At 31.3% G+C, this 24426-nt stretch overlaps 1 protein-coding gene across 1 annotated transcript; it reads right to left on the bottom strand.

Annotated features, from left to right (window-relative positions):
- Positions 1–6306: 6306 nt before the first annotated feature.
- On the bottom strand, positions 6307–21847 carry LOC126658688 (protein ENHANCED DISEASE RESISTANCE 2-like). Its single transcript, XM_050352681.2, has 22 exons — positions 21359–21847; positions 20961–21035; positions 20711–20764; positions 20067–20132; positions 19356–19414; positions 18981–19057; positions 17852–17977; positions 16628–16662; positions 15598–15698; positions 15360–15455; positions 14573–14637; positions 13738–13809; positions 12532–12702; positions 11886–12085; positions 11637–11703; positions 10797–10972; positions 10331–10432; positions 9568–9615; positions 8715–8858; positions 8522–8617; positions 6851–6952; positions 6307–6675 (listed from the first exon to the last, which is right to left on the bottom strand). The coding sequence occupies exons 1-22, from the start codon at positions 21650–21652 to the stop codon at positions 6583–6585; spliced, it is 2319 nt and encodes a 772-aa protein (XP_050208638.1). The 5' UTR covers positions 21653–21847; the 3' UTR covers positions 6307–6582.
- Between the last annotated feature and the right edge of the window lie 2579 nt (positions 21848–24426).

The following is a 24426-nucleotide window of genomic DNA, read 5'->3' as shown; positions in this document are numbered from 1 at the left end:
TTTCTACGATACAATTCACATTAGTATTTACAAAAAATATATTTAATGATATATACATATATAATACATATAACTATAAATTTTTATAAAGTAAATTTCATAAAATTTAAATTAGAAAGGTATATTTTAGATTAAAGGTATATAAAAATTCTTCAAATTATTCATAAAGAGTACATAAGTTTTTTTGTCACTTAATTTCTTAATATCATTTTTTTTCTTTTGAAAAGAGTATTTAAGCCTTTTTAATTTATTTTTTGACATTTAACCTCTTCTATTTTTAATTATTTATGTGGTTTTTATCAAATTTAAGTGTCTATTTGCGCCATCTAAAAATATTGAAGGTTTAAATGATAAAAAAATATAAAAAAAATTATGTGCTCTTTTCGAGTAATTTAAATTTTTTATATATATTTTCAGCCTAAATTTTATAAAGAAATAATAGTAATCACTAGGATTGACCAAGTGGTGAAAAGAAAAACACAGTAGAAAGGTAAAAGCAAATCTGTTTTTACCTCTAATTTTGTGGTATTATCAATTATGATTAGCTTAAGGCTTTTGTGTCCTAGAAGAACACTAAAGGGGCATGGTCTATTCTAGACATGTGTGTAACCTTAGCAGAAAATGCCCTGATTCGAGGTCACAATTCAAACTTAATAATTGCAATTAACGTCTTCAATACGATACTATCTCAACGACTACTAACTAAAATCAAAAAAATATTGGTAAGTTATCAATGGTTATTATGTTTGCTCCGATTCCATTCAATAAAATCTAAACTAAAATCAGATTTATTATATTTAATTTGATTCGATTCTATCTGAATTAAAATATAGCAGTAAGTAATTTGATATTTTTACGAGTTTTATAGTAGTTTGGATGTTACTAAAATGGTATTTATTGGTTGTATTATCACAAGGATGACGTGATTGAGAGTCTGTTTTGCATCACTTGCACAAAAATGTTTTTAAAAAAACGACCTGATCCACGGCAAAATTAGAGATCTCATAGGAGAATGTCGTTCTTTTATCGATTCGGCCGAAATGGTGTTTCGTTTGGATGCTAAAACAAAAAAAGAAGGCTACATTAATGGCTGGCAAACAAGAAACACGAGAGGCTAAGTGCGAGTATTATGGCATCACGAGAGGGAGCCTGCAATGCAAAGGAAGAATAAGGGGGTGATGAGACATAATTAAGCCATTGCTTGCCATTATTATGTTTATGAGCTCTCATTTAATGTGCTGTCACTCCCCATTTTCTTCTGCAACCACAATCAATCAATTACCTTCTGCGTACTAATATTGGTCCTACTCAAAATTCAATATCTACATACATATCTACAAAACATTCATTGATGATTAAAATTCACATCACATTTACTCTAAATTTGCATTCAATTTATCAATTAAAATTCACATCAGAATTGACAATGTTTTTTAATTACTTAAAAACCACCCATTTTGAACTTTTTTTTCATTTATACTCTGTCTTAGAAAAAAATTCATTTGTACACTTATTTAGGTTTTTATGTCTCAATTTTACCCCAAATTACAAAAAAATGACAATTTAATTAAATTAAGGATGGAAATATTTAAAACAACAAAAGTCATACTTTTTTCTATTTAAAAAAATACAAATAAGTCCTTCAACTTTAAAAACATTCAAACAAGTCCTAAAATTAATTATTTTTTAAAATTTTAATAAAAAAATAATAAAACGAAACACGCTTCCATTGAATCCGCCGCCGCCGTCGCCCGACTTCCTCGGACCCACCGCCGTTCTCCTTCCATGGAAGAAAGAGTGAAAGAAGGAGCAATTCTGCTCCTCCGCCCGGTGAGTCCGAAAATCAATATTTTTATTTTAAAAAAACGTAAATTGATTTTGTTTTGTTTAAACGGTATATTTTACGGTTTTTAATTTTAACAATTTATTGATAATTAATATAAATAAAATAAATAAAATTATTATTATTTGTTAAATTTTATGAGGAAGAATGTCTTTTTGTACTAATAATAACATTAACGTCTAATTAGAATATAAGCTAACGTCATATAATTACGTATAGTACCTGATAACGTAGCACATCTAATAGGGGCGAAGCAACCTCGCCAGGAACGAACATCACTAAGTCAAGCATTTCACCGACCTGATAACAACGTCTGACCTTCTCAAAATCATAGATCACACGACTTGGGGGGGTCACCGGATCGATGGGCATTCGAACATCATCCGAGACATTCATGTTCGATAAGGTCGGACCAAGGATTCTATCCGGGCTCCGAGTCATATCCAACTCAGACCCGGGCCGAGCTCCGGGTTCATAGACCCGAAAGATCGGATCATAACGACCTGAGCTTCGAGATATTCTCAAATACAAGAACCATGATAACTTGGTCCCCAAGTTATCCGGGCTTCAGGGTCTGACCGGGCTCCGAGGTCCTGCCCAAGAGCACACGCTCGTGTACCAGATCCTGGGACCACAGAAGATCTTCTGACAAGTACGTGAGGAATGTTCCCTCTAACACACCTAACAAACCGCGCCTCCCGCAGGGATATTCTTCCACGTAGGCATAACTGAATTCTGGGACCGCATGACTCACAGCCTGCCAGCAAGGCAGGTTTGTCCTTAAACCCTAACTATAAATAGAGGGTTTAAGAACAAACCCTAGGTAATTTCTTTTTCTCTACTCTCAGTTTACTCTTTCTCTTCTTCTTCTTCCCCTACTTGAAATACTCACTTGAGCGTCGGAGTGAACGTTCGGTGACCTCCACCGGAGTTCCTTCTGACCTCTGTTCTGTTTGTGGTGTGCAGGCTGATAGAAGCTCGGATCCCAGTTAGTGATTTATCAGTACCATACTAATTCGGAAATTTGGGAGTCCGAGCGGGATTAGTGTTAAACTAACACTATTATTTCGGAGGTTAAAAATCCAAGCAGAATTAATGTTAAAACTACTTTTAAAATTTAATTCGAAAATTAAAAAGTCTGAGTTTTGGGTTTTATTTGATGAATGATTGTGTGTTGATTAATGAAAATAACTCAGCTATTTATGAGGACAAATAGTATAATAAAAGAAAATTATTTTAGTAAGATATAATTTTTTATTTAAATAAATTAAATATAGAAATCCAAGTGATAGTCTTTTTTTTTAACTATAAATTAAAATCTTATTATAAATTAAGTCTACAAACTTTCCTCTCCACGGAACGGACAAATTACTAAAAAGGACGCTGCACCGACCGTGTGGCCTTGGAGGCTGTAATAATCCCACCTTTTTAGGACAAAGGAACTAACTTTTTCCTATTTTTATTTATTTTCTAGTCAAAAGACCAAAATCAGCTTAATCCTAATCCCATGCATTGCTTTGCTTTCAAATCTATATTTTTCTTTAAAAAAATATAAATTATGATATATTATAATTAATAGTTTGATATCTCTTATTTTAAAAGTTTACTTATTGATCTATCAATTTCAATTCCGTTAACTATTAGACCCTTCTATTAATTTCGATATTTACTTTCAAACGATTAGGTGTCCCATCTTTAATTTCGTGAACAATTTGGTCCATGACTTTTAATTTTATTAAACGATTTTGGTTCCTCAGTTTTGGTTCCGTTCAACGATTTAGTCCCTCAAATTAACGGAAGAGTCTTTCAATTAACATAATTAAAACCGAGGGACCATTAAGTAAACTTTTAAAATAAAAAATATTAAAATGTTAATTATGATATACCTCAAGACCTCGCTTAAAAAATATATACTTGATCTCATCATTAGAACAATATGAGTTAAATGGATATTTAATTGATTAGATTCTGCTAATTTAATGTTATTTTTTTTAATTATTTCTTATGTAATTTTCTAAAATATAAACTGTAAGGTAATTAACTTTAAAGACAAATAAATTGAGATGCATGTCACTTAATTTTTTAATTTTTATTTGATTGTTAAAAAAAATGTATTTGTTAAAGGAATTGAACTTAGAACATAATAGGATGCTAGCGCTTATAACTCATTGGTACATAATATAATTCATTGAAACATAATTTTTTGATTGAAACAGAAAGAAGTGGATTGGACAACCTTTCTTTTTCATAGACTGATTAATAGAAATGATTGTTTTAAATATCGTGATTAAATTTAATAAAAAAATTAATTGTAAAATACATATCAACTGATGCTATATATGTAAATAATGCATGCGAAAATTTAGAAAAGAAATACAACATAATATTCCACAAACACTAATTTCCAATGATTAGAAAAAGCATAACTGGGAATTAGTTTTAAAATAAAAGGAAAAGGATAGTGGTTGCAGTTAGCAAAGTGACTTAAGAAAGCGACACTTCCTTTCCTGTGTATTTTCTTTTACATTTTCGTTTGGGTAAAAATGCCAAAATTAAAAAAAATGGATGAAGTGTAAGATTTAAAAAATTTTAACCACCTTTGATATATTTTTTTGTAAAATAAATATTAGAATGCTCAAAGTGGCAATATCAAATATTGTTCTCAATCAACTCGATGGTCAAGAGTAGATTGTGAATATGACTCTTGTATCTGCTGCTGTAATTGCAACAGTGAAATTATTCCGTGGGATATCAAGCCAATTATTGAAGAGAGTAAAGAACTTGCTTCTACTACTAGCTTGTAATTTTACGCATATTAATCGCAAACAAAACTGTGTTGCTGTTTGGGTGAGCAAAGCAAGCTTTGTTTTGTATAATTCTGTGTGATACCTATGTCCACCTCCTGAGCTCAAAGCTCTTTTGTATGCTGACATTCACTCTTCTTAATGATATTCTCATTTGTTCAAAAAAAAAGATATTGTTCTGCTTTAAAGAATAGTGAAGGACTTCAAATTGAAAAATCAACTTAATCGACTATTACATTTAATTTTAAAAAATTAATTCTTTAATTTTTTTATTTGATTCGGTTCAAACTGAATATTTTGGATCCTTTATTGTTGGAGATGTTAGGTAAAATTCAAAAGTTCACAGCAACTCCACCAACAGCTTTATTTTAAATCTTTTTATTTTAACCGTTTGATCAGCTCCTAATGCTGCAATCTCAAATTTGATCTCCAGTCGAAATAAGCCTCTAGGCTTTTTCAAAGTCTATATAAACATAATAAAATCAAGATTATAAGAGGTTTAATATCTAGAAAGAATTGGGGAATAGTTTGATTCACTAAATTTAAAGAGTATTGAGAATAAATATAGAAGATTTTTTTTTTTTTGAGATAAAAAGTTCTATTAATCAAAAGCTGATTGATCAGCCAATACATAGAATTTGATAATCGGAGGGACATGCCCCAACCAATTAGATAAACTAAAATAGTCATATGCTACCACATGAGATTTTCTATTAAAACAACATTTATGCATCTCAATTAAGCTAAAGTAGTCATTTGCTATCAAACTGATAATATTACAAAGCAAAGAGTTGTTGTTGAAGGCATCCATTACAACCTTTAAAATAAAGGGAATTAGATTAGCTTCGCTTGCCATGATAATATTAACTTTAATCGCACGACTGCTACAGCTAGCAGCTATAACTTCATCGTTAAAGTACCTAATCACATCTTCTGTGACATATCTCTTCTCTTGAACATTAAAGACATCATCGATATTGACGCAAAACATACCGATATTTGGTGAAATCCGTCGTAAGATGGTGGCTCTAACTGTTTTAGAGATCCAAGTCGCTTGCATCGCAAAAAACAATTTCATCTCTAACGATGAAAAAAAACTACTCTTAATTTTGATTAGATCAGATCTAATGAAATTAAGATACTAGAATAGAAAATAATTTCTAGATCTAGACCATAAATGGCCAAGAAAGAAATTTTATTCAAAATTAAAGACAATAACTATGGAAAAAAGCTAAAAAGACTGAATATGAGAGATTAGGGAGGTGATTTTAGGCCAAGAATGGCCAAAAACCACCTCCCAAATGACAAAAAGAAGAAAACTTACTAGGGTTTGAGAGGTTTCTCAAAGAGAGAGACGGCTAGGGTTTTTTTATTTAAATATAGAAGATTATTCTCATAGTTTATGTGGTTGAAAAAATTACAAATGAATGAGAATGAAAGTCTTTCATCACCAGAAATCACCCATTCTCATTCCTCCAAGAGAATCAACTTCATTATCATTCTCTACTCAACCAAGCAATATATAAAATGAATCCTATAGTAATTTCCATTCCCTCTAATTTCAATTCCTATATCCATTCCGATTCTTGATCATAAACCAAACAAATCAAGGCCATCGATTAGCGAGCATCAATTTAGGGCATGGAATATATTTAACAATTCAGGTGTAACACAGTTGGCCTATAATAGTATATTCAAATCTTTGTTTTACAGATTTACAAGCTGCAACCCAATCAATGTAAATTCAGCTTGATACATATTTTTTTCTTGGTTTGTGTATAGATATAGTCTACATGTACATATTACTACATTACAATAGCCAGGTGTTTGTTTATGTAACTAAATTGGATAACATGGGGGTATGCCTACCTAACTTAACAACATCATTGTACATAAAGAATTAGCAAACTAATGAACGTTTGAGAAACGTAAATGCTAACCCTCCAACGGTACAGCAGAGTCAAGCTTCACACGATTTAACCGAACAGTCCCAAGAACATACTCCGGCAGCTCTTCTGCTTCTCTTGCCTGCAATACAAGCACAACAGCTCATAACATGTTTTGTATTTTCTTTCAACATCAGCAGTTTATAAGTGTATAACAAGTTCCAATAGACACACCATCTACTATCAATGTCCCATAAGGGCCATAATATAAAAGAATAAAACTTCTTTGAAAATAAATGCGCCATAAGGACACGAACCTCAATCAAAATTGCAAGATCAACAACTAAGCTTGTGACATATCCGAGTACAAGGCCAATGACGCTCCTTGCTACAGACGATGATCCTATGTCTACATCAATCTGCACATAGTTTTAGCAATAGTTAAGTTAATAGGTATATAACTAGCAGGCCAACTTTACTGCAAGAATTCGTTGTGCAAAAGTGAACCTCTAAGTTAGCTAATACGCATACTTCCACTTTTAAAAACTAGATTTATCACTGGTACAACAAAATATCAAGCTATTTCAATCTTATGAGCTTTACACTAAAGTAAAAAATTAAGAAAAGACAAAAAGGTTGGTAATGCAATAAGTCAATAACAGATTGTGATGAAATGAAACAGTGCCCATAGATGGAAAGATTGAATAATTTATTCTCATCTTAGTCATTTAACATAAATGTGGTGATATAGGAGATATTTATACAACTTCAAACACTTAACCTTCTACTCGCAAATGTGTATCTTCAACACTCCCTCTAATTTTCATTGTAGAATAAAGATGCAGAGTGCCAATTAAATGTTTTCATATTATAAGTAAAGTAAATAAATAACTATCTGCTCATGCATGCTTGAATACGGAATGTGGAAATTTACATAGCAAAGTTGCAACTTCACTAGATATGGAGACAGTGGGAAAATGAGTCACCAGATTAATCAGCATTCTTATTTAGCTGACTCGGTACTTTTTTTAACTAAATAGGTATCTTTGCCACATCAGCTAGATCCGCGAAATCAAGTTTGATTTGATCTGATTGGTATAATTGAAATCAAATTGAAGTTTGGTAATATAATTTGAAAACTTTAAAAGATTGGGCAATAATTGACAAGATCCTGAAAGTTTTTCTTTTTTTGGTAATTAAACCCACTATTTTCATACTCAAGTTTGATTTGATCTGATTGGCATAATTGAAATCAAATTGAAGTTTGGTAATATAATTTGAAAACTTTAAAAGATTGGGCAATGATTGACAAGATCCTGAAAGTTTTTCTTTTTTTGGTAATTAACCCTATATTTTCATACTACAGTGAATTAAACAAATATTTATGTGTTCATGCATGCTTGAACACAATGGGTAAACATGCATATCAAAGTTGCAACTTCACTAGATACCAAGCCAGAGTGGCAGAGGTCTGATCTTAACTCTTAAGGCTCCACTACTGCATTACAGTGTCCAATGTTCGTTATTTCAGTGTATGATACATGGTGAAAAAAACAATTAGAGTAGCATCTTTCATCAAATTTGATTTTGGAACAGATCTACACTACTGAAAAAGATCAACTGGAAAATTTTTACATTTTCATTCTTTTTACCTATGAAAAATTTAAAAACATGTTCTGAATAAAAAAAGAAGTGCATTGTTAAATCCCTGACCAGGCTACTTACTAGAAAATAATGCAGTTTTTCCATGAATACAGGGGTAAATGAAAAAAAAAATTGATATTCATATGCACAGAAAAGAAAGAAACAGTAATAGTTTTATTCAAACAGTAACACAAAATAAAGATGGAAAAATAGTAGAACTCAACCTGCCATCTTAAATCTTGAATACTACAAAAACAATAATGTATTTTTCCCTAATACGAATATTAAAAGCTTGAGAACTCTAGCAAGCCTGCCATGAGGAAGAAAAATGGAAAAATTATTACCTCCAGAAAATTGTCTTGTCTGAGATATTTGCAGGTTACAGCTTTGCCCAAAAGGCAAGCTTTTGACCCAACTGCACGCTTGACCATCCAGTATCCCTGCCAATTTTAAAAAGAGATGAGCTTCCACCACATTGCAATGAAGCAAAAAGCCAAAAGAGTGGTGCACCATCACATGCTTAAATGTGTTTAATACCTCAATGATACTTGGTATTAGTTTAAATCTCGAATCACGAAACATGTCTGTGCCATCAATAAATTTACCCAACAAAGATTGTTCATTTACTGGCCTGTCTGAGGCATAGTAGAGTACCATACTGTAGTTTGGTTTTCCTGGAATCTGAAAGAGGAATGTAACATACAGATTAGTATTTAAAAGATAGATAAAACCTTCTTAAAACCAGAAATATTTTTTAAGGTATCTAATTAATATGTCAATGCTGTTCATCAACCTAACAAACTAGCATCCTTCTTTGTTATATTTATTACTCTCCTGAGGAAATTCAAGGGTAGTTTGATTTGGTATTTTTAAATTTATGTAGACTTGGATGAATATAAAGCTGGAGGTACTCATCGCTGTGTTATATTTGTGGCTCATCAGAGGTCAGCTAAAAAAAACTCCTTGAAAGAAACATAAATTGTATTGATTTTTAGACCTTACAGCAATTTTTTAATAAGTGCACAGTTTCTTTCACTAAGATTTTTGGCTTGCTGGCATTCCATGACAGTTTTTGGTTCAGTGAAATAAGCTGACAGGGAACGTTATAGCTAATCAATAAGAGAGAGACTATGTTACTTGTTAACAATTGGGTTAAAGCTCAAATTTTTCTCTCATTCATGATCAGATCCTGATTCTATGTTTGTCAATACAAGAAATCAAAATCAACATGGCGCGCACATTAGAAAGAGAAACTAGAGGGTAGGGACTATTGCTACAAATTCAAAATTAAGTGTCAGGGTTGGAGGAACGCTAAATTTATGGACTTCTTATTATTTACTTGGTGCAAAAACAGGGCAAGAAGGAGATTGAAATGCATTGATCAACATACCTGAAGATTGATAACGAGGATGAAAGGAAGATTTTTTCCAGCCTCTGTCTGAAATGGACAAAAATATAATTAATGACAAATAACTTTTCTTTCGCTGTATTCATAAAAAAAAAAATAAAAAAAAAATCCTTCTGCAGTGCAAAACTGCAATTTAATTAGAAATTAAATTACAAACACAATATTTTTTCAAGAAAAAATCCACGAAAATCTCATTCACCAAATATTTTGCAATTGTTTTCCAACAGACGACTAAGGACCTAGAATCCACTAGCTATTAAATAGAAAGGTTAAAGTGAACAGGATAAATTTTTGCATTGAGAAGACAGCGAACTCACAGTAGCAATGAATGAAGAATTTTTGAACAGAAGAGTTGATAATTGCAATGGTAAAAAGTAAGTCATCCTTCCCTATATGTAAATACAATCTTATCCCAGAAAAAGGTAAAGGGATAAACTGGATCCTAAATATCCAAGCATCCCTCTTTAGCTTAATTAGCAGTTTTACAAAATCCCATAATCCAGTCTCCTTTCTTGAGCAGTTCATTTTAGTCCTTCATATTCACAAATTTTCTCAATTCATAAACAACAAAGGCCCTTTCTGCTAGGGAAAATAATTGAATGCTTATAAAAAGCATAAGAAAAAGAAGTTCCAGACCAATTATAAGAAATAAAAACAATTACAAAGGACTGGTACCTCCACACACTAGTAACTTGAAAACTATAGTTTACCTCCACACACTGGTAACTTGAAAACTATAGTTTACCTGCACAAGACACTTGGGATGCAATGAAATTCTGTCCATAGTGTTATCAACTTTGAACCAATCCACGGCTATGAGCTTAAGCAGGGGATCCCCACCCATTATCTGAACAATATTAAAAGTTAAATCTCCCATGGTATAGCAGCAGAAAGCAAAAACAATAGTTATTAAAACGAAAGCTAAGCAAGTTCATTTCCAGTTCAGACAATTTTTACCCACAAAGTAATCTCAGATCTGCAAAAATAAAAAATAAAACTTTGTTGCATTCATTACAGATATTTAACTAGAAAAGGCCATTTTCTGCTCTTCCATGTCAAAGCAGTTAGACTACAAATATTTTTTTTGACCCACTCTTAACTACCAAATGATCTGATACAGGATGCACCATGAAAGAAATCTTTGTATAAAACACAGCTTACAGTACATACCAAAATGAATGCTTTTTACAAAGAAAAAAGAAAAAGAAAACCTTAGCATGATCCTTTAGATAAGTTTTTCCTCTAATCATAAATCCATTGCCATTTGGAGAAGTCCAACAACTCGAGTCCTTCTCATCCTTTCCTTTGGGTAGGTAGCCATGGAATTGGCTTATATCAATATCAATTGGAGCTACACTAGAATCCAATTCCTTATTCGCATCGAGAGCTGCAAGCATAACCGTTAGTATAGATGGTGGAACAGAAACCAAGATACTATTTTACATTACGACTGCTGCAAATTAGCTAAGAATGTTCTACGAGTAATTTTTTATTAAATGGTAAAATAGTGGCTGTCAACTTTCAATAATATAAACAATTGCAGTACTTGGCATTTTTCTCTAAATAGAAAAAAAAAGAGGGAGAATCAAATACTCATAAAAAAATGGCTAAAATTAACTATTGAAGTTCACTATTGAAGCTATTGTCACTATTTAAAATTATTGAAGCAACAGTTAATAATAATAGGTCTTTAATTAGAAGGCTAGTGACAATAAAATTAATCATATTGATCATAAAACATATGAGCAGGCAAAAGCAAAAGATATGTCAAAATATATACAATTATACACAGTATTTATTCCTCTAAATGTCGTCTCTGTTAATATATCATTAAAGAAAAAAAAATGCCAAGTTTCCTCATCAAGGAAATGAGTAAAAAGCAGACAACTTCTCTTCTATGAAAGAAGGGGACTGCTTTTGTAATCGAAGCTCCAATATAATTAGAAAACCAAAATACCAATGCAAAAGAAACAGTAGAATAAGAACATTATGGATATTGATGTTTTATTGCATAAATACATTTAAAATATATAAATAAGCAATGAAAGGACCTGAATTTCGTCTCAAAGCTAAGCTTGCAATGGCCCATGAAACATTCTTCAATTTGACTTTCTTGTCCTGTTTTATAAAATGGCAGCTTTCATTTGAGTTCTTTCTTTTATGACTTATATTATATAAAAGCAATTCACAAGATACCAATGCAACGTAAGAAAGTTTGATATAAATTCAGTAATGAGACTTATTCAGAATGCCAATACAGAAAAAAGAGACGATAAGAATTAATAAAGAAAGAGAACAACCTCCTTGACTGGTTGACCTTCATCCTCACTCTCTTCTGATGATGATGAATCAGCAGCAATTGCATCATAGAACTCATCTTGGATTTCTGCATCCCCATATTCACTGCTGGAGGTGAAATCTTCAGAAATTTTTGAATGGATAACCGTGGTGGCATATTTAGTTTTTAGAGCAGGATTAGCTCCAATATATTCCTTCAAACCTGCTCAGCAATAAATTGAGAGTAAACAAATGCCCCTACAATTAATATTTCATAAAAAGTTGTAATACAGAATGTATATTGTCTTCTTTGGTTTTATCCTGAAGAAATAAAATAACTGAACATCTGTGATAATTGAACTTTTAGCGCCCCTTTGAAAAAATCATCAAAAAGGCGAATTATTCTGCTAGCTAAACTGTTATCATCATGCACAATCAAGACACATCTAATGACTAGAGAGACACATTCTTGAATTCCTTTTTCAATTTTCAAAACCGTCATCAATAAGATACAAAAACTGCTTGAAAATAGGTTTTAACAAGGGATATTTTGGCAAGTGGGAAGTGGGTATCCAGCAAACTAGTCCACCCATGCAGGTCATAATAAACCACAGTTTTGTGTGATAGATATAGCAAATAAGGAGAACAAGAATAAATATTAAAACCAACCTGAAACTTGAGACAACAATGCATAAGGGATAGTCTTTTCAAACTTTGAGCAACGGTTTGTCTTCCATCTTAACCATCCTGCATGATGTATCTCCAATGTTTGCGTCAGGATACATCTGGTGGTATTTGAACCCATTGGTGCATTTAAATCTCTAATCTCCCATGTAGAAGCTACAGTAACAATAAGAGAAGAGCGTGAGACAAAAACAAGGGCAAGTCAATTGAGGGTCATGTTTGTAACTGAGAGCATTGAACATGGAGCAGATACACTTTCACTGGGCAGATAAAAATGTAAAAATTCAACCAAAACGCAGAAATGTCTTCTTGAGAGAAGATTAGTGATCTGATAATACATAAACATGCATCAACAGAAACATAAGTCTGCAAGCTAGCAGCTGATTCATAATGGAAAATTTGAATTCCAACACAATCAAATTATTCATCCCAAAGTTATGAATAAAAACCGAGAGAAAATAGGAGACAATGCAACTATAGATAAAAAGGCCAAGGAGGTGATAAGACGTGACTTGAGAAACAGTGGAAAACTTTCAAGTGTGCCTTGGTAATAGCAAGGTATGGCATGTGAGCTCTTGAAGCAAGCATAATCACACACTCTGAAAAAGTAGGTTTGGTGGAGTAAATGGATTCCTCTTAGAAGAGAGGGGTAAAATGTGGAAGAGTTTCACATATGAGGATGAGATTGTTGGAATATAAAAATGAAAATTTCACAATGGAAAAATATAAGTGGAATGACGAACATATAAGGGGGTAAGAGATTGTTAGGATTTTAAGTGTGACAGAAATCCACAATAAAAAGATATGAGTGGAGTGAGGAATAAATAAATGAGAATGACCTATCCATGCTTTAAACTTTTCGTTTGAATATGGTTTCGAACCCATAGTTTTCAAACCCATCGTTGTGGTTCTCTTATATGGCTAATGGTTGTACTCTGCCCAAGTGTTTGGCTCCCTCTGGGTCCAACACCACCTTCATTATGTTAAACTAATGTATGCATGATACACTGAAAGCTTTTCAAAATCGATTTGATTCCCAATGTAGATGCAGTTTACAACATTCAGATCATTTTGACTGCTTAAACTTAAATTATTAACATTCTCATGAAATGTGCAGCAGTAAGCAGTTGAGCAAGACAAATGCTTCAGGTATTCTAGAAATATTTCAATGTATAAATTTATTTCTCTTACGGTTGATTTTTGTACGTCGATATCCAGATTTTGGTGGCCGCTTCTTATGTACGGCTGGAAAATGCAAAATTGCTACATAAATAAATGAAAATTATGTCAGCTATCCAGAAAAATGACCACAATTTAGTTACTGTAATGATCTACAAGACAGTACGAAAATGAAAAAAGCAAAAACCAATGTTATAAGTAAAATAAGAAGTGAGACAAAATGGATCAGACCGTGATTCACACTAATTTTGGTATGTTTATCAGTTTTCAGCAGAGCAGCTCATTCAAAATCCTATCTTGCACTATATTACGCCAAATACCATATTGGCCCATCAAACTATAACTGTAACTGCATTTTGTTAAACATGTATTGTAATGACAAGCTTAATCAATGCCGAAGAGAACTCCAAGTTATAATTAAAAAATAATCAGAAATAATCCTTAAAAAAAACTTAAACTTTAAATTTACCTAATCGATAAATACTTCCTAAATGATTTTAGAAACTAGACAACCCAAATACAATATTACAAGACAAGACTAGTTTAATGAATAATAAATAGTTTAAATAATTCCTAAACTTGGAAACCTCACTTCACATCAGCAGCCCAAGGTCAGAATTTGACAGATTATCCAAGACTTCAAATCCGCCTAATTCATGCCATTATCACGAAACCAGCAATATTATGGTCGTACCACAACATAAAAATGCCAATCTGGTGATGAGATTGAGATAGGAAGCCTTAGACATTCTTAGAAACCAAGGGAGGATAGAGAGGCTAGTTCAAGATGGTGTTTCCTATAACGTGATGGCAAAAGTTTTATAAATTAAGCAATATGTTTGCTTACTGTATGTTCCATCTTGGCCGCGAAACCATTGCCTAGAGAAGACAAAATCTCTTTTAGACCGCCAACTGTGAAAGACATTATCAAACAAGTAAACATAAAAAAAAAATCATGTAAGAAACAACATGAACTTAAGATAAAGAGACAACTCGATAATTAATGTCTTGATATTTCCAACATATCTTAAGTGCTATACATATAAAAAACTTTCTTCCCAGTTTTGAATTTGGAGGACCAGAACAAAATTATAAGTAAGATATATTATGCAAAAGATAGTAATGACATATGCAACTGAAAGATAAATATATTATAAAATGATTGTTTGTAAATTACTTTAGATGTATAAATAGGCTAGCATGTTATCTTCTATTGATATAAGGAACTAAGACTGAGAACACTGAAGATTTTTCATAATAAAATAAGCAATTGTAACAAGATAGCAAGAGGGACTTTCAGGCCAGCAGGGTAGCAAGAGGGACTTTCACGGTTTAACCAAAATAATCCAACTAACCGATTTTACTCCAAACTAATTGGTAGGTTGTCAAAAACCTATTTCGAAAGACAACTGCTTATTGGTCCATATAAAATGAAAGGTGAATGGCTTTATTTAGATTTATTTACACAACTTACAAAGATTTGGGCCTTTAAGGTTAAAAAAAGAGAATATGTAAACACCTAAATTGTGGATAAATTTTCAACTCAGCTAAATCAAACAGACACTCATGACAAATAGGCAGCAATGCAGATATGAAATTCGAAAAACACAAAATGAAATATACTATTAATTTACCGAGTGAGGTATTTTGGATCAAACGTCCCATAGACAACATCATAGTGTCCATCATAAGAATCCAAAAGCTCCAGGTCACCTGTCAAAGCATCCCACCTGTAATGATTTTTTTCCTTTAACAAATCAGATGAAAAGAATCATTGTAAAATATAAAATGTATCAACTATGTATTTACATCTCTCAAGCAAGTATTCCTTTGTTACTTTGAAAACTCTAGAAGACTGGTCAAGTAACGTACTCATATCTTTGATGCCGATCAACATTTAAAATGACTTCAAAAACAGTATCAGCACTGGCATCAATTACGCCAACAGCTTGCACAAGAATTCCCTTACCAGTCTACACAAAGTACACAATTATGAAAGTTAAACTCAAGCTCTTCAGGTTGTTCACATGTTCAGTCTGGTACAACACAATAAATAAAATGTAAGCAAACGGGTAATCATGGATGAGCAAAGAAACCTACAGTTTAGGACAAATAAGGGTATTAAAAAATTTAGGTTCTCTAGAATGAGTTAATTTAAAATACCTCGTTCGTACTTATTTAATATAGTAGTAGGTTTTGTCTTTTTGAGTTTTTTTGATTCTTTTGAAGACTCCACTATAATTAACGGGGGTACATTTGACAATAACTTAATAAATGTAATACTCCCCCGTCCCAATGGAGTTGTCCACTTTGCCTTTATCACACAGTTTAAGAAAAGCAATTATCGTTTATGAGTTTTATAAAATTATCCTTATTTTTTTTGTCATACCCCTATTTAATATAGGGTCCACTTGCAATTTACTTTCAATTTACTCATTAGTGGATATTAAATAGGGGTAATAAAGGAAAATTGAGTGTAAAAATTAGTTACTTTTTGCAAGTGGATAAGAATTTCGGGACAAAAAAATTTCTCAAAGTGGACAACTCTATTGGGACGGAGGGAGTAATAGAGTGTCCATAATTTGGAATAAATAAACTTGAAATAATGCCTATCAATTTGGGATGGAGGGAGTACCATGCAATTACCATTTTAAGAAATCACCTGAATGAGTCATCTATAATTTATCTATATATTAATTCTATTTACTAACGGCAATACATTGTGTTAGATGATAATGCTCTCTCTTTTCTAAGAGGGACATTTTCTATTATGCGCTCCTCAATTTAAACTAGATTGAAATCAGAAAGCCCCATAAACCATGTACTGAAGCCTCCATTTCTTACATGAAATCTCTTGAGAATAAATTGTTTACAATAGTGCGACATGTACAATGAAAAATACCTTAGAATTAGAGGCATCCTCAAAAATTCGAACACCTGAAACCAACAGGAAATGAAATTTGTATTAGAAATTGAGATGAATGTTTTTCTAATTTTCTTTAAAACCAATTAATGATGTACATACACCAACATGACAGTATCAAGTGTCTACATGATCAGTCACTAACCTTTTTATGAAAAAAAAAAAATTATTGCATTTTCAGGAAGGCCTTGTAATCACCATTCACCAACTAAAAGAGACTATTATGCAAGAAAAGAAACAATTTACAATTCATGCATGTTTTTCCAAACTTTCCTCCTCTTTCTCGGTTCATTGACCTTCTCGGTGGTCCTGATTTTCTTTCAATAAGCAAGTGATGTACTTAATATAGCTTAGAATTAGTTCATTTAATGGCTAAAAGCCAATCTGTATCCAGCCTAAAAATTTGTAAACTCATCTCTGTTGCAGTTTGGTACTTTTCCATTTTTAGACAATCAATAAATTGTTGCTTTGATACTTGGCCAAAAAGCAACAGAAACTAGACTGTAAAATTAATCATCATGAAAGCTCTTACCTATTTTCCAATTAACAAACATGGCCGTTTTTGGAGAATAAACATTAATTTTGGCATATACTTTTCTTATTATATGCAAATTACAATCACAACCAAGTCAGAGATAAACAATTATTTATTTGGTTGAATCAAAACTTAGCTTCTAGCAATAGCTATATTTTCGAAAACTATGGAATTATTGATTGTAAGCTGCTAAATCTGCTAGTATGATTTTCCGTCACTAAGGTAATTTTACATGATCTAGTAACATGACCACATCTGCATGCCACGGTTGAAGCATGTGTTAATATCAATAAATTCACTCATTTTCGAAGTGCAAACCATAATTTCAAATTTTCATGAAAAAAGTCAAAATATGTGCAGTGACAGAGCCCAGAGAAGGCATTAGTCTAAAAGCAACCAAGTTTGATGAAAATAATCTTCAAAATGGCATATGCAAATCAAAGGACATCCAGATGCTAATATAGATCTTTATCACTACTAAAACAAGAATAATATAAAGTTATAAACCAATTTTGATAAGTGAAGCATAATGTACAATGAGAAAGAGGCATAAGGAACTGGTTTGAGGATCATAGAAGAAACAAATGATGAAGGTAAAGATGATTTCTAGCAATAATGATTGATAGGCAACAATTTGATAAACTTTAGCCAATACTAACGACAAATACCATTCATAGTGCGAACACATTTCCATTCATGCGCTTCAATGGCATCTCCAACCTCCCCCTCATGATATCTATCCGACGTGACATTAGTACGCAAATCTGATGATTGACGCAAAAGCATCTCTGGACCTGCAAATATTAAAGAAAAGGACACCATCAGTAACATGAAAAAATATTGGTTGATTTACAAAAGAAAGGGAGAGTTAGGCTTAAGTAAATTTGGAGGAGGTTAAGATAATTTAAAGATTTTAGACCTTTCTGAAGATGTGGCAAAAAAACGTGCAGATTAAAAGAAAATAATCCATATAGTCAATCCCATTTAATCGAGTTGAGTTGTACTAGCTTGAGCTATTCACAATTTTTGGGCTCAGAGCTCTCACTTGATAAAATCCAATAAATACTGCTAAGTTATTTGTGAACCTAGAAGCTCTAATTAACACATACTAATAGAAAATACCAAAATAATTAATTAAAAATCAGATATTTAAATAGCTTCATATGATTTTATGAAAATACTATCCTTATATATCATAAACTTGCAACTTTTAGAAGTCTAAATTTCTTAAATCATCTTGTATAAGTGTTTAAGATTCTTATCCCCGGGCCAAATAAACTTTCTTTCGTGCCAGAAATATGGAGTGTCTTTCATAGAGGAAATGTCCCGCGATTGTTAAATCAATTAGCCTTTTCTTTGAGGGACTTGTGTATGGCTGTTAATTTGATAAAAATCCAAACAAGTCATCCTTTATTTACAGTATTTTAACACTATAAATCTAAAGTATTTCTGTATATTCTATAAGGATATTGTTATAGTTACGACTTACGCAGCATAATGAAATTCGAATCCTTTAAAAGTATGTATCTCCCCTTCAAATCTATATTTTATTCTTATATACAATTCAGGTTCGGTTACTCTAAAAAGTACATACAACCATTCATAAGACATGCAGATGCTACAGTGAGCACGTGTTATCAAGTTCCAAGAAGTAACTTAACATTTCAGAATGCTGTATCTATATCTTCAAATTTATTGTCCATGAAATATTCCATTGTATAATGAATTATTGGAAAAATGTGTTGCTATAGTAAATTGTCATATTTAGAGACTTCAAACATATTTACACCACCTCACCTTGCCCGATTCTTATAAGCTTTTTTAGTCCATGAGCATACCGCCTCATTCTAGGCCGATGCCCTTCTAAATTGATCCTTCCCAAAAAAAAAAAAGACAACAATTATAAGTCAGTGAAAATACCTATATAAATACAAAAATGCACAAGATGTTGAAGATTGATAATATAGATTGATAGCCTTTGCCAACAACAAAGGAATAATGAACTTAGTTTGCAATTCTTTTGGGTTCCAGTGAAACAAACTCTACCTCGTTTTCATATTGGGCTTCTCAAGAATCTCAAGAATTGGTTGTTATCATGACACAATATTTTTTCAGTATAGTCACAAGACTCAATAAATATTATACAATATAAAGCACCCCAATGGTACATACTCAGTTTCCATGTTCAGCTTGTTTCTTGTACTACCACCTCTTATGAGCTCAAATTCGGCCTGTCAAAAGAAGAAGTTTAATGAGATAAACTTGTATATTTAACATAACTACCATTAAGGATCACTTCCAGAACATAAATAGAAGCCTGTTTGAAAAAATAAAATAAAGTTGGGGGTCTAAGAAATACTAATGTGCAAATACATATAGGTGGCCATGGGGAGCCTTGCCCCTTCTACCTCAGAACCTTTTTTCTTTAGGAAAGATCATCTAAATATATAGGCCCTCAAACCATATAAATTATCACTATGGCCCCTAAATTTTACATTAAAAAACGATATTTTAAATATATTGACCCCAAAATAAAGAGAAATAATTGAAAGGGAACAACGTTAATCAAATTTTATTTAAAAATAATGATAAATCTGTGTTACAGTATATAAAAATTATAATAAAAAAGAAATCAGTAAGGTAATATTTTTTCCCTAATAGTCAAGAGTTTATATTTATAAAATATTGTTTTCTCTAATAATCCAAAGTAAATTTTCTGAATCTGTCCCCTAACAAGATAGATGATGCAGTGGTAAATGTTTCTACCATGATGGTCATATAAGAGATGCACACTATAAGAACTTTAGCACCAAGCATGTTATTTGCAATGCTCAAGTTCAATATACCAGACCATGTTATTTTCAGTACTCAAGTTGAACATACCTGTTGCTTTGCATGATCAAATGCCTCCGTCCATTTCCTAGCTTCTCCTGCTGTAGCACAAGCAATCTTAAAAAGAAACAAGGATTTAGATATAACTTGATATGGTATATTAATTCTCATTTTCCATTTTGAAAGAATTTAAATATAGAACTAAATAGAATGTCTAGACAAAAAGGAAAATAGACATTCAATCAAATCATGAATCTACATTTGAATTCAAACAATGTATGAACCACAGTAAGCATCACAAATACAATCCAAGATAAGCAAGTTGTCGTCTTCCTTGTCCTGCTCAAGGTTTTGTTTCATGCAATTCTTCATTTCCTTTTGACAGTCTCTCTTGAATTAGATAAATTATCACTTTTGATGACAATTAATTTCTTTAGTTCGTGAAGTTCTCCTTCATACCAGCTACAACCAAAGGTGAGATGTGGTTCACAAACAGACAATTATAGTGTAAAAGCTCTAATTGCAGTAGAACAGTGTGACTACTTAGAACTGGTAACAATTTATAGCATGAAAGAGCAAGTCACAACAATTGATTTAATTTATCACACACAACCAGAAAAACACAAAAGACTGCTAGTATTTCTTAAAACTAGAGTAAGAATTAGAGAACTGATTTGGAGTGAGTTGCAACTTACTTCTCCCTTTTTTGTCTCATCCAATCGATTATAAAACCTCAAAACATAAAGATCCTACACAAAATTCAAGGAAAAAAAGTTAAGAATGAAGATCTTACAAAGAAAAGAAAGCAAAGAGACGGACAATTTTGTCACAAACAAAAGAAAGCATCATAAGTGACATCAAGAAACACAAGAGTCCCATAAAACAAAATATACTGAATAGATAATAGGGGAGAAAAAAATAGAACCAGATTAACAAAAGCCTCACCCCATCATTGACCTTCCGACGCCCTACCTCCTCCACCATAAGCGTTGGCCCCGCAACACCCTTCCTAATAGGTTTCTGGATGAGGAAAAAAGGTTCAGAATCAAAAGTAAATATAAAATTAAGCACACGGAAATCAGAAAAAAAAAATGGAATAAACATAGTGAATACAACATTGGTTGATGAAGTTCAATTCAAACTCAACAATCTTATACATTTTAGGAACATACTCAACATAATTCTGATTTAAATTTTCATTACATCTACTGCAAAATTACTCATTGTTCACTAACTACATGGAATAATCCAATTGCGTTCTAACAGCTACATAGATCATTATCTGAAGTGAAAAAATCAATGTTAATGATAGTTAAATTAGAAGTAAAAAAAAAGGTACTTACAATACCAGGATTCTCGTGAGGATCGCGCTTATACATTTCAACATATTTGCCTCTAACAAACAGAAAACGAAGATGACAGTACTCATGTCCAATTGAATTCGTACCTAAATGATAAACCCATCCAAAATACTCAAACATTCCATTTTCTCTCTCTTCCACAATCACTCCACTATCATTATTACCGTTACTGCTACCTCCTCTGCTACTGTCGGAGCCACCATTAGCTCTTTTCTTTATCACCACCTTCGCCGTCGTTTTCTCCGTCGTCCTCGTCGTCTCCGGCAGCGCCTCCATATCCTTTTTTAACGCGTTTTTTTCTCTTTTCCCTCGTGATCAGCTGCAGACTTTTTTTGACGAAAACAAGTCAAAATCTAAATAAATAATTAGGTACGAATGAAATGTAAATGTTTGTTTTTGAGTTTTTTTTTTCTCTTTAGTAATAACGGATTTTTCTTTTTGCTGCTGCTGTTGTAGTTGTAGCTGTTTTGCCAGTTTGTTTTAACTTTTAATTACAAACTGTGATTAATTAATAATTAAGGAAGAACAAGAAAGTAACAGATAACAGATACTTTATTTATTTATTACCTATTTATCTCACTCTGACAGGTCAAGGTCCTTAATGGGATTATTATGATTTACTATGAGATTGTACAACATGAATTTGAATTTATTGAAATTAAATTAGTAGATTTTGGTAATTAATTTATTAATTTTGAAGTTAAATTTGATTACAATTCCAAAGTATGTAAAAGTCAACTATAATATATAAAATAGATATTTAAAAATAATTTAAAATATTAAATAAAACATAAATACATTGAAATTGGTATAAAACATTTTATATTTTTTTATCTTATAAGAACAAATATAATATATTTTTTGGGGAAATTAGAAATTAAATTAGTAAAATAGAATAATTTTAAGATTATTTGCATATAAAATCTAAATATCTCGTGTTTATAGCGATTCAAATATAATGTTCAAAATTTGGATAAAAATGCCTTTTATTTTTATTTTACAGTGTCTCATTACCAACAATAAAACAACATAATTTAATGACAACAAATGCTTTGGCGCTAAAAAAATTAAAAAGCTAATTTTTTCTCTGCCAAGTCTAAACATTATACTCAAAAGGACTTTTTATGATCCTTAAATTTATATAAAGTTGGGTCATTAAATTTTAAAATCACCATTTAGTCAAATTAAAACACTAATAATATAATCTTCACTGGCAAAAACCTATAAACAGTAGATGAGTAGAAGGTCTTTTATGATATTTTTGACTTATATTTGACCAAAACGTTCTATTTAAACCAGTCATACAAAAATATATAATTTATTTTCAAAAAAATATATATAATTTATATAATATGTATTAATTTATAGTACTTATGTTAAATTTCATTAGACTCATTGCCTATTAATTTAATTTTTTATAGTATAATCTTTTGATAAATTATAGATTCAAAAAAAATCATTTTACCAGTCATTTTTTCTTCAAATTCGTTTTTTTGCTTCAATCATTAAAAAAGTTAAAAAATTTATAATTAAATTTTAATTTTTTTAATATCATAAGTTAAATTTTGAAATGCCAATTATTGAGATTATTTATAAATTCGACTAAAAATTAAAATAATTAAATTGATTAAAATTACAACAAAATATTAAATTTGAATATTATTATAAAAAATAAAAAATTTAGATAAAATTATAACAATTCGTCAACAACGATAAACCTATTAAGGGTCTAATGGGGACACTTGAGAAAACAAAAGAAATTGAAGACCATTTTGAAACTAAAAAAAAGGGGGATGGCTCCCCTCAAGTCCATGATTCCCTCCATTTCTCTTAAGTCCATTTAGATGGATGACACGTAAGTAAATCTTAATTTAGTTTGCTAATATTTTTATCATTTGTTGTCATTTTGTGTCAACCCAAATGAGCAGTGTTAGGTCTTCTTCAAAACTATTGGCAATTGTGATGCTAAATTGTCAAATTTAATTTCTAAATTTTAAAAACTAAATTGGACATCCTAAATATATATGTTTTAAATTATTTTCACCCAAGTAAAAATATTTTTTATTTGATCAAATGAGTTGTATCCTAAAAAAAGGTAAGCAAATATAAATGTAAGTATTTGTAATTTTTAAACAGAGGATGTAATTTCTTCAATAACTAAAGCAGGTAATCAGATATTGTTAATGCAATAAAACACAAGTTGTAGCCACGTACAGTAAGTGGGACAGCGTTTATTTTTGTGAATTTGCAGACCAAAGAAACACGTATATCGACCACCTCGGCTCGCTCTACCGACATAAATCCCCAAACTGTTACCGCAAATTGAGATGAGTAATCACAATCATTTATGGGCTTATAGCCATGCTGCCATCTACCACTCTTTCTAACAAACATGCCTAAAACTTGTCCATTTTTATGAACCTCAATCTAATCTTTTACTTTTATTAATTTTAAATTTGAGTTATACAATTATATTTCAATTAATAAGTAAATTATTTATATGAGTGAAGCTATTTATAGGGGTAAATACGCAAACGATGCGGCTAAAAAATTGTTCAAAACTGAATCTGCTACATTGTTTCACCTCTTTAACTAAAGAGACTGAATTACTCCATTTATCTAAAATCTTAAAAATTATATAATCCACCCGACCAAATTAGTCAATTAATTCAAGTTAACCGATAAAAATATAAAAATTAATACTTAAAACAAACAGATGAACAATTTAATTCAATTAATACAGTTATTCGATTCTTTAAAACTGCTAATCATAACCAAATAAAAAAAACTGAACCGATCAAACTAACTAGCCAAGCGATGTTCACTCAATTGAATTTTTGCTACAATTAAAATATAATTATACAAAACATGCCAACATGAAATTGACTTGGAAGACTGAATTAGGATGGTTGAAAAGATATGAATATATTGAATGAGTAGGCCAAAAAATAACTAAATCTGCTAGTATCATTTCATGCAAATTCTTGCAGAAAATGACATGACCACAAGATAAGAAGTGGAGAAGAATGGAAACACATGGGCCATCCTAC

The sequence above is a fragment of the Mercurialis annua genome, linkage group LG1-X (assembly GCF_937616625.2).
Source record: "Mercurialis annua linkage group LG1-X, ddMerAnnu1.2, whole genome shotgun sequence".
NCBI lineage: Eukaryota > Viridiplantae > Streptophyta > Magnoliopsida > Malpighiales > Euphorbiaceae > Mercurialis > Mercurialis annua.
Note: the sequence above shows the minus strand (reverse complement) of the source record. Positions and strands in the feature narration are given on the sequence as shown.

What these genes read in the sequence shown, in the direction of transcription:
- LOC126658688 (XM_050352681.2), bottom strand. Translation starts at nt 21,652, where the DNA reads ATGGAGGCGCTGCCGGAGACGACGAGGACGACGGAGAAAACGACGGCG. An exon ending in AAGGTCAACCAGTCAAGGAG is followed by an intron (nt 11,704 to 11,885) that starts GTTGTTCTCTTT and finishes TTTATAAAACAG; the next exon opens with GACAAGAAAGTCAAATTGAA. An exon ending in ATCTAAAGGATCATGCTAAG is followed by an intron (nt 10,433 to 10,796) that starts GTTTTCTTTTTC and finishes AATATTGTTCAG; the next exon opens with ATAATGGGTGGGGATCCCCT.